Source organism: Octopus bimaculoides, chromosome 1, assembly GCF_001194135.2.
Source record: "Octopus bimaculoides isolate UCB-OBI-ISO-001 chromosome 1, ASM119413v2, whole genome shotgun sequence".
NCBI classification, from domain to species: Eukaryota; Metazoa; Mollusca; class Cephalopoda; order Octopoda; family Octopodidae; genus Octopus; species Octopus bimaculoides.
In genome coordinates, this window is record NC_068981.1 from 98142740 (window position 1) to 98155059 (window position 12320).

Consider the following 12320-nt stretch of genomic DNA (forward strand, 5'->3'; position numbering starts at 1 on the left):
TTTTTTTTTTTTTTTTTTTTTTTTTTGTTTTGTTACCTAAATCTAGTTTTAAAGTGATTGCAACGTAATTTTTCTTTTAAAACTTACCTAAAGTGGCTGATATAGTTCAGCAGTTATAACCTTTATTCTGACAGGCAATCACAATTTATAAGTTGCTGTTATTGATTTTGACTAATTTAAGTCATAAAAATTTGGGGGATACATCTAAAATTCTTCAAAAGGTGACATATATTATCATCAACAGTTTTTGAAATTCTGTTTTCCTTTCTTTTTCTTTTTTTTTTTTTTTCTTTTTATGAAAGAGCACACAGGTGAGATTGAGTTTTTACTTCTCTATTTATTTTAACAAATCTCTGCAACATGATTTTATTTGAAAATTCACAGTATTCCCACTTCTAATTCCATTTTTGCTTTGATGCAATTATATTTACATCCCCCCCACCCCCCACCTCCTAACTAAAGGTTCTTAACCTTTTTGATACCAACTCATTTGAGACCAGCTCTGATTCTAGGATATAAAAACATCCCGTTTTAAAATGATCTAAATTAAAACCTTCTATCAATATTTCATGTTAGCTTATGTTTCAAACACCGGTTTAATAACAACACAGTTATTTTACTAAATTCTGCATTATTTTCAAAATTAAATGAAATAAAAGCAGAATTATTTCAACAGAAATATCGTAACAAAAGAGTTAAAATCATTACAAATGCCAGTTCTCATGATCTCTGATTATCTTTCACAGCAAGGTCACACACCGCCAGGTTTGTGTCCCCAAAATTAGGTTCCATCTTCAGGAGCACAAATTACCTGAGCTCTCATTAGTTGCTGATTCTCTGCAAAGCTCAAGTGATTAGATTATTACCATACAATTAGGTACAGGCATGGCTCTTTGGTTAAGAAGTTTGCTTTCCAACCACATGGTTTTGGGTTCTATCCCACAGCATGGTACTCAGACAAGTATCTTTAATTATAGCTCCAGGTCTACCAAAACCAAAGTCCTGTACTAACCAAACTGGCCACAGGGCAGAATCAACAAAATATTTTTTTTATATAAGTAGATAATAATTAAGTATTAGATATATATATAGGTATATATACATTACTTTTGGCTGAGAAGTAGATAGCAATTGAGTTAGTCAAGGTGAATGACAACATCATTAAACCAAAGCCCTGTGAGTGAATTTGATAGATGGAAACTGAAAGAAGCCCAGTGTGTGTGTGTGTATATGTGTTTGTATCTTCTTGTCTTAACAATTGTGTAACATTGGAAATGAAAGCCATTCATTTTCAATAATTTGTGAAAACGTACCTTGCTTGGAAATTACCTTCCTTGGAAAGACAAGGATTGGCATCAGGAAAGGCATCCGACCATAGAAAATCTACCTCAATAAACTCCGACCAACCCATGCAAGCATGGAAAAGTGAACATTAAAATGATGATGATGATGCCACTGGTACCAACAAACATCCTACACAGTAACCAAAATTAGAAAACCCAACTAATTGAGGAAGATTCACTGAACTGCACAATATAACCACAGGCTCATACATATGCTACTTCTTTCTAAATATAGTCCTATCCTTTTGTGCTAGCAAGATACATATCCATCTCTACCTTCTCAAAGAATTCACTTTTCAATCTCTACTAACACCCAATAGTTTCTGGACTCCACACCAAACATTTTGCTGAATAATTCTGCACTAGCTCTGAACATCTCTACAATTAGCTCCTACTTACATTTTTCACACAATACCAACAGAGGTTCAAGCTGAGCTGTAATCACATGCACCACACCAACTTTCAAAGGTTACAAAGATTGTGGATGCTAACCCTCTCCCTCTAATTAATTAAAAGAAAATAATTAAAAGTATATACTTCAGTTATTAATATTACCATTTTTTATCATACATATAGCACTAATTACACTAATTACAGCAGAAATCATTTTGAAAACATTACATTTTGCTCCACATTTTAGAAACATCAAGTAAAATTTCTGTAGTTTCAGATCCATTTCCATTGCATGCCACCTTGGACAAGTGCTGTCTTCTATAGGTCTTAGCAGACAAATGATTAGAGAGTGAATTTGGCAGATAGAAACTCTGTGTGTGTTTGTGTGTGTGTGTGTGTGTGTGTGTGTGTGTGTGTGTGTGTGTGTGCTTGTGTGTGTGTGTGTGCTTGTGTGCGTGCATGCGTGCGCACGAATGTTGATATTTTGCTTTGTCATCGTTTAAGTAATGTGGAGCTGATGTTGACATTACAGCCATTGCTCTGTGCTTTTGAGGACCTGTTTGATATTGAAAAAATCACCTACTTGAAAAACAGGTGAGGGTTGGCAATAGGGAGTGTAAAGAGATATAAGATCCTACCTCAATATCAATTCTTATCCGAGTCATGCTAACATAGGAGACTGGACATTAAACAAACAAACAGTAGGTAGATAGGAGGTTCTTTGCATGCATGTTTCTAGGCACAGGAATGGCTGTTTGAATACAGTACATTTTCTTACCACGTGGTCTCAAGTTCTATCTAACTATGTGGAACTTTGAGAAGTGTCTTCTACTGTCACTTTGGGCCAACCACTGCTTTGAGAATGAAAGGGGCAGATAGAAACTGTATAGAAGTTGTGTGAGCATATGTGTGCATACATGTGTATATATGTATGTATATATAAATGTATGTATTTTAGGGTCAGTGTGAATGTTTATATCCTGCATCCTTGCATGTGTTGACCAAAAAAACCAAAAAAAAATGACAGCATATTGCTGACATCCCTTGCTAACAATTTAACCAGTAACTCTGCAATTTCAAAGAAAAATGGAATACAAAAAAAGGCCATTACTTGAAAAACAATACATATTCATCCAACTGCTCCAGTGCATGGCATCTTGGGCAAATGTCTTTTGTTATTGCTCCCAGTCAACCAATGCATTGTGAGTGAATTTGATAGACAGAAACTGTGTAGAAACCTGTTGCATGTGCATGCATGCACGTGTATGTGTGTGTGTGCATAGAACCTTAAAGAACACCAGGCTGGATAGACTGTGGGTCAGAGAGAGCTGCATAGTTCATGCTGCAATGATGTAATCTGACAGGAAGCTAATAAATCCTGAAGATGGGAGGCAAAGGGAGCTTACAGGCTGTGGTACTACATGTGAGGTATGATTGAAAGACTTGCTGTACTTTTATTTCTGGCAAACCAAGTGACTATACATCAGCACTTTCATAAGTTAAATATAATTATTGTTGATTAATTAGAAATGTGAAGGGCATTCAACAAAAATCATTCTAACCATGCTGATATATAAAGAAATAAATATAAAATAGTAAAATAAAATAGGATAAATGAAAAACCCTTTTATCACTTCATAATTACTACCAAAGGCAATGATAAATATTTGGGTATTTAAGTTATTAAATTAAACAATTAAATAAAGTGAACCTATAATAGCTGGAATTAACAACAGAGATTATCAATATATATATATATATATATATATATATATATATATATAGCAAGAGAGAGAGAGAGAGAGAGAGAGAGAGAGAGAGAGAGAGAGAGGGGGGGAGGGAGGAAATTGATCCTATAAAATAATCTCTCCCTTTACAGACAGTACCAGAAGATAATGTGCTGTAAGTCTAGATTATTGCTAGAAACTGAAAGGTAATCATTTAAAGTTGAGAATAGCTGAAGAGTTAAAACCAACAACCTTTCACTGATAAATAAATTGGAATTTCTATGGAGATCTAATGACAACACAAATATATTTGATTAAACCAATGGAACTAATCACGTAAATCTATGTACAATCAACTTTTGATAGCCAACCAATCAGCCAATAGAAATAGTTGAATAGTTTGCAAAGATCATGTATCTAGGACAAGTGGTTGGATTAGAAGGTAAAAGTTATGGAAGTGCATTAGCTGGAATACAAAGCAGCTACTAGAAACTTAACCTTATTTCTAAAATGCACTAAACTTTTTGGCACATGACAAGTCCAACTTAAATAGTTTTATATTTACATAAAGTTTAATATAAACATAACAAATGTAAGAATGATTTACTTAACCATCTTACAGTAGAAAATGCCATACCCACTAAAAATTTAATTGCTTTTAACTTTTGTTGAAGAATGTCATATTTGAAACTATGTTTGTTGAGATGTATCAAGTTTATCAAGGCAATGTGACTTGTAGAAAATACCAATTCTATTTTTTTGGTAGATATTTAACATCATTACTGGAATAACCATGAAATTAAATTTCACAGATTAAGGGTTATGTAGAATTTTGGAGCTGAATTTGAAGATAAATATTTTTATCCATTAAAGAAAATTAAAACTGCAGTCATTTTTTTTTTTTATAATATAAAATTTTTTTTTTCATTACATTAAATTTAAAGAATGTAAACAAGACTTGTAGGCAAATAAGATTCTAAATAGTTTTAGAGATAATACTGGCTAACAAGGAATTTCTATTGAAGACAGTTCTGGATCATCTAAAAAGCAATTCTGATGCTAATTTCAAAACTCTCTTCAGTTTTTAAGAATTATGTATAGTTTTTCAGATGAGACTACCTTTTACTTGTTTCAGTCAATGGACTATGGCCAAGCTGGGGCACCACTTTGAAAGGTTTTAGTTAAACAAATCAGTCACAGTACAAATGATCTTTTTTCTTAAGTCTTGTATTTATTCTATCAACCTCTTTTGCTAAATCACTAAGTTATAAGGATGTAGACAAACCAACACTGACTGTCAAACAGTGATGGGAGTCTGTATGACAAACAGACAGACAAATACGACAGGTTTTCACACAATTTCCATTTACCAACTTCACTCACATGGCATTAGTTGGCCTGAGGTTATAGTAGGAGACACTTGCTCAAGGTGCCATGTAGGGGGATTGAATCTAAAACCACATAGTTGAAAAGCCAGCTTCTTAACCACACAGCAATGCTTGTGCCTATCCTTTTTTTTTATAATTATATTTGTAATATTTTCTGTTTTCAGAATATTTGCTTAGATCTTTATCATTTATGTGCTCTACGAATGTAAAAACCATCCAGACCCTTTTTTTCGCTTTACACATCATCTACTACACTGGGTCTTATGAAAATATGCCAGGTATACTTTGGTTGTTGTATAGGTGACCATGGTAAACAACAGACACCACATTAAATTAGCTCTGCTTGTTCAAGTGGACTGCATGATTGGTTGTACAAAGAAGTAAACAATGTGTTTTACCATACCCATAATATAGGGCAAAAACAAAGAAATGATTATACTGATTGCTATTTTGGTAGTTTTAATATTATCAGGCTGTCTACAAAGTGCAAACACAAGATTGTCACGCTAAACCTGTTTTCAGCACATAAACCTGTGTACCATAATGAAGCAATGCTATTCCCTTTCCCCCAACACCCACTTACTCCATCTCCTCTATGTCCATTCCCTCTACTCCCAATCCTCGTTTTCTTTCCCCTCAATGTCCATTCCCTTTCTCTAAGATGATGAAACAGTCAGGAACAAGGGAGTGACTGGTGAAGTGCTTGGACCTTCTACAGATCCTGAACACATACCTGAAGAAAATTTGGAGCTATGATTATTTCTTCAAGAACATTTGAACAATCTTAACAGAGTCTTATCACTGTCAAAAGAGAAGACAGAGTTTCTAATCTCAAAACTAATTTACTTGACAAGAATGTGCAAGTTGAATCACAAACATAAATGAAAAACCAATTTGGCAACATGCTTTATAATAGATGGTCCACTATGTTATTGTAATGACATCTTCGCAAACTTGTCTCAGATTCAGGTTGCACCTGACTAGTGCCTCTTCATTAGTTTGTTACAAAGAAGCTTGAAAGCATTTCTATTACCCAGTAAGAATGTAAAGCCATGCATTCCTACTGCCCATCCTGTCCACCAAAAAAGACATAAAGTAACAGGAATACACAGCTTGATATCAATGAATATTGTATTCATCAATGGATTCTCTGTGAAAATATCAAAGTTATGGGGATGCTAATGGGTATACAAGTAGGAATTTCAAAATACTATTGCTTCATATACTTATGGATAATCAAGCTACGATATTGGTTCCAAATTTTGGTGCAGGGACAGCAATTTTAAAGGGGGGGGGGGGGTAAGTCAGTTATGTCAACCCCCAGTGTTCTACTGGTACTTATTTTATCAACCCCGAAGGGATAAAAGGCAAACTCAACCTCAGCAGAATTTGAATTCAGAATGTGAAGATGGACAAAATGCTGCAAAACATTTTGCCAAGTGTGCTAACAATTCTGTCAGCTCATTACCTTATAATCATGCAACCATATTACCATATCAAATGTGACTGGCCAATAAGGTTGATATATGTCCCAAGAATGAACAGTGACTTATCTATCCATTTACATGACCACAAGAACATACTTCTACCACTTCTCCATTTGAAATTTAGTTTAATGAATTTATGTTGGATAGCAAATCAAGTAAATATTTTAAAAGATATCAAGTTTGAACTAACCCTCAATATACTGAAATTAAAAGATGAACCAGTCTTTAAATGGTTACGTGTAAGTTTTTTAGGAATTAATAAATACTCACTTCTGTATGCAGGGCATTCCCTGCATGCCGAAGTGGAGTTGAGATATTCCTTAATGCTAATAAAGAAATGGACAGACAGATGGTGTTTAAAATACATTTCCTCTAAATTTCTTTCTAGAAAGGTGCAGCTATATAATTAAGAGTGTATTTCTAACTTTATGGTTTCTGGTTCAATGCCATTGAGTGGCACCTTGGGCAAATGTCTTCTACTACAACCCCAGACCAACTAAAGCTTTGTGAGCAGATTTGGTAGATGAAGACTAAAAGAAGTTCATCATGTGTAAATGTGCATGGATATGGATGTGGATGAGTGTTTGTGTCTTCTTGTGTTGACATAACACAATAGTTATAAGTAACCATCACTGTCATTCAAGCAGTGTCATTCATTTCAAATATTCCATGAAAAACATGTCCAGCCAGAGAGAAATATTACCTTACTTAGAAACAGGTGAGGATTGGTGACAGGATGTGCATCCAGTCACAGAAAATCAGTCTTGATGAATTCCATCTAACCCATGCAAGCAAGGAAAAGTGGGCATAAAAGCAAAAGTGTAGGCCTTGGTATAGTAAACAATAAGCAAGGAGAAACTAAGAAGATATTTATGCAAAAGAAACATGATATTAGAGATTTAAGAATAATAAATAGATGCTGCAATGTAATAAGACACACAAAGTTTATGAGAGAAAATATATTTCGAACACTTTCAAAAGCTAGTATATTCTTGTGCATCAAATTAAATCAATGATATAAAAATTGGATAAAATTAATTATGCATGAAATAATCAAGTGTATTCAGTATTTCAGTTAGAGCAATAAACAAACTTTGTATAAAACGTTATTTAATAGATATAAGTATTGAGAAAAAACCTAAAAAGTAAAAAGAAAGCATTATTACACTAGCTAAGGTATAAAAAGAAACAAAAGACAAATTTGGAATAGCATCGAAAACACATTCAGAAAAGGCTAATTTTATTTCTAATGAAAAAAAAAGTCTATTTTGTTGACCAGTGTAATTTATAGATATCATATGATTGTATTATACTAAGAACAAACTGAAAGCAATAACAATGGTTACTGAACAGCTTCTATTGCAGAAATTAGATAGATTCAAAATGCAGCTATCTCCAATAAACATTTTATATTTCTGTCAAATAGCTTATATAACCAATCCATTCAAGCATTCTTTAACAGATAAGTTTATAGATTCCCATTATATCATCATTACAGAAATATTTTATTTGGGAATATAGAATTTTTAAAGCATAATTTTTGACAAAGTGCTGAAAGTGTGTGGAAGATGTATTTACAAGCTGAACATGCCGAGATGAATAATGAACAACAATAATATGTTGACAAATTCAGATATTGCTGTTTGAATCAGAAATTGAAATGTATTTGTGTGGCAAATAGACATGAGGAAAGATAAAATTTACCTTTTTATTTTTTTTTCCCCCCATCTCTTTTCAAGAAATAGAAAATATTTTGAAACATTGGCCTATGAACAATTTAAGATAATGTTGGAATATCTTTGAAACAAAGAAACATCAAGCTATGAAAAATATGCAATGGAAAGAGATTATCCAGTTAACTTATCTTCATAAAACAATAAGACATTAATCCCTTTATATGTTTGATGGCTTAAGTCTCATAGCAGAATCTATCACAAGAGTTTCATCAAAATCTCTAAAACTAGATGCACAGCCCAGAGCTTAAAGACCTCTTTAACTTCAACAAGATCAAAGTATTCAAAAGAAGAAATAAAATCCTGATATTATTTGGGAATTAACCATGTTGAATTTCCTGAAAAGAAGTACGTAGACATTTAGGAACAGACACAAACTCCAACTAAAAACATTTGTCTCCCCTTACACACACTTCCTGTTTTGACACCACATTTCCTGCTTAACACAAACTTTTAACCCTTTTTTTAAACCTAACAAAACTCTCAACTCTCATGCATCCTTATTTTTCCTACCATTATATACATGAACTACTATTGAACTTCAAAAGCTCAAAGACAATATAATGTATGGGTATATTTATTTTTTTATATATTATTTTCTTCATTTTGTACTTCTTTGTAAAAAACATTTTCATTCTCCTTCTTCTTGATAATTTGCTTTCACAATGAAAACCGGTTAGAAATCTTTATTAAAATATGCTTCCAGTTTAGCATTCTGCCTTTTTTTTTCATTTTCCTATTATTTCTCCATGTGCGGTTAACACAACCCCACTATTTACTGACTTATATATATATATATACACACACACACACACACTCAATGGGCTCCTTTCAGTTTCCGTCTACCAAATCTACTCACACAAGGCTTTGATCAACCTGAGGCTATAGTAGAAGACGCAGAAGGTATCATGTAGTGGGACTGAACTTAGAACCATGTGGTTGGGAAGCAAGCTTCTAACCACACAGTCATGTCTCCACCTGCACAGCTATGCCTGCACAGCCACACTTGCACCTATTTTCGTGAACTGTACAAATGACTAGTTAGATATTGTTGGTAATTCCTGTCACCGTGATTTAGTTAGTTACAAGAGATAATTGTAGTGAAAACATTATTGATAGTGGGATGACAGAAGCTTGTAGAGCTCTGGAACTTTGTTGGCAAAAAAAAGTTACCCTCTTCATTAAAAAACTAGACTGAAACTGCACAACATGATAATGAGAAACGAATATCAAAGCTTTGCAGAAACGGGGGGAGGAAGGTGTGTGTGTGTGTATGAGTATGTGATGTGTTGTGTGGCATGGCTAAGTGGTTAGAGCATTGGGCTCACTGTCATGAGGTAGTGAGTTCGATTCGTTGACCAGGATGCGTGTTGTGTTCTTGAACAAGTCACTTTATTTCATCTTGCCCCAGTTCACTCATCTGTAGAAATGAGTTGCAATGTCACTAGTGCCAAGCTGTATTGGCCTTTGTTTTTCCTTTGGATAACATCGGTGGCATAAAAGGGGGTTAGCTGGTATGTATGGGTGACTGCTGGTCTTCCATAACCGAAGGGGGTCTTTTACTAAGCTGATTGAGTGCCAAGGCATTAAAGCATCATTCAAGATGTGCAAGAGAGATGACAGTATTAGTGCTGACATAAAGAAAATATAGGCTGAATGTGATACAATAGTGAAGAACGGTACTCATGGGAGACCAAAGAAGATGTAAAAAGACATGGTAAATTTGGATCTTGAGATACTGGACATACAGAAGAGACAAAAGACTGAGATAAGTGGCAATACTATATAAGTTCCATAAAAGCATGAAACAATAGCTTAAAATGATAACAATGATGAAGATGATAATGAGGATTCACCCTTCATTGCTGTTTTTTTAACGAACTATACTATCTTCAATTAATTTTGAAAATAATCTGTTATCTTTTACTTGTTTCAGTCATTGAACTGTGGCCATGCTGGGGCATTGCACTGAAGGGCTTTAATCAGATTGATCCCAATACTTATTTTTAAAACTTGTACTTATTCTATTGGTCTTTTTTCACCAAATTGAAAAGTTACAGGGATATAAACAAACCAACATCAGTTGTTGAGAAATGAGGTGAGGGCAAGCAAACAGACATGCAAAGATACACACATACGCATACATGTATTTCACTCCCAAGACATTACTTATTCTGGGGCCATAGTAGAAAGTACTTGCTCTAGGTGCCATGTAGTGCGAGTGAACCCAAAACTACATGGTTGCAAAGTGAGCTTCTTAACTACACAGTCATGAAGGCATGAAATACTGAAGAATTTACCTAAATAACTTTGACATTATTAAGGTGGTATTTGTAAAAACATGAAATTCTCATGGAAGCTTTTGATTTAGGTCACTTTAAAATAGAATGTTCATATCATAAAACCAGGGGTGATCTCAAGTGAGATAGTATCAAAAAGGGTTAAAAGTCAAATTCAAAAGAGGACAATTAGATTACTGATAAACAATGGTGGCAGTTCATGTTTTTTGATGTTTTGAAACTATTCCAAGCAGTTAACATGAAGAAATGAATAAGCTGTTCCAACCATTAACTATTTTCAAATGCAATTACCTAGAAATTAACAATCGATTCAGCAGTCACATACAAAAGGAAATGGTTAATATATTGCAATTACAGCATGGATTTCATCCAAATAAAAGATTATCTAAATTTAAAGTGTAATTCAATGTACTTACGTGATAGCTCCTGGCTCCGCCATTTGCTCATCTGTAGCTCCCATGCCTGTCACTCTCTACCTACAAGAAATACAAAACAAATTAACATTCCAGAAAAATAGTATTCATTTTTTTCTTTTTCTTTGTAACATTTATTTCTGTCATATTAGTGTAGGTTTATATAACATGAATATTTTGAGTAATGTGTGAGGATAAATCACAGATACTACAAATGCATAGCAACATCATCTAACTAAACACATTCTGAAATTTAGTGCTACACCCTGAAAACATTGACTTAGAGAAACTATTGGATATCATTTGCACACAGCCTATGTGATGATGAATGATAAAATCAACTAACTGGAAAACCTTTGAACAAAAATTGCATATTGTCAGCTTTTGCATGCTGCCTTCTGTTTTATTTACATTAAAAAATGCATGTGCATGCGTGCGTGCACACATACACACACACACAGAGTATTTTTATCTTAAGTCAGGGAATACATTATCAATCATTGAATTTTGACATTTGGAAACCATTTGTGATATTTATACCTATATGATATACTTTTGTAATTCTAATGCCCCTAATCTTTGACCGGGAAGTACTTTCACAAGTTTTCCAGTCCTAAAAATTGAAAAGAGACTTTTGAGCAGTCTACCAGAAGATAAGCATTTCATAATATCCCCAAATGTTAATCTGTGAAAACAGAGAAACTCCTTTATGTAGACAGCTGTGTGTATGTATACATACATGCATGTATGCATTTATATATCAGATCAGTATAACTTACAAACTTTTAAAAATATTATTCATCAGTCACTTTTATATACCTACAATGTAACACAAAAAAAAAATAATTTTAAACTAAAACCCCAATAAAGCACAATAACAGTATGGTTAAGATGTTACTGTTCAACAAAGATTATTCATCTGTTAAAACAAATTGCTCTCAAAAATAAGCAAATACCTGAATTTGGAGAGAAAGTGTTGGGGTGGAAATCCATTCCAGCCAGAGTTGCATTGAAAAATAGACATGAAGCAGTAAAGAAAGTCAAGTTACATTGAAAGTGTATCACCTCCAGCAAATAGTACAACTTCATGTTACTACAATGAACTGACTTTCAACTTATGACCTATAATAAATAATAGTTACAAACGTTACTGCAATGATCTGACTTCCAGATGGTGCAGAAGACAAATACATTTTTCTGAGAGAGAAAAAAATAGGAAAGGAAAAATCCTTTAAAAAAATGTCTCTATTTGGTGTAATAAAAATGTTGCAACTATGTGAAAGTAAAGCTATTTTTGTTATTCCTTTACAAGAAAGATTCTAATTAAAAAAAGAAAAAGAAACTACAGAACATAAAACAGACAAAAAACCAAACAAACTACAATACACTACTTCTCTCAGACATGGTAAATTAATTATGCAAAGAAATTGGGTCACAACTAGAATATAAAAAAGTGTGTGAGAGAGAGAGAGAGAGAGAGAGAGAGAGAGAGAGAGAGAGAGAGAGAGAGAGAGAGAGAGAGAGAGAGAGAGAGAG

The 12320-nt window shown here is 33.6% G+C and overlaps 1 protein-coding gene across 1 annotated transcript in view; it reads right to left on the reverse strand.

Moving 5' to 3' along the window:
• LOC106882607 (signal peptide peptidase-like 3) overlaps positions 1 to 12320 on the reverse strand; it is a 344505-nt gene that overhangs the window by 193792 nt on the left and 138393 nt on the right. The window contains exon 4 of the mRNA XM_052966894.1: positions 10788 to 10847. Within this exon, the coding sequence (XP_052822854.1) occupies positions 10788 to 10831 (44 nt within the window). The 5' untranslated portion in view covers positions 10832 to 10847. The remainder of the gene's footprint in view (positions 1 to 10787; positions 10848 to 12320) is intronic.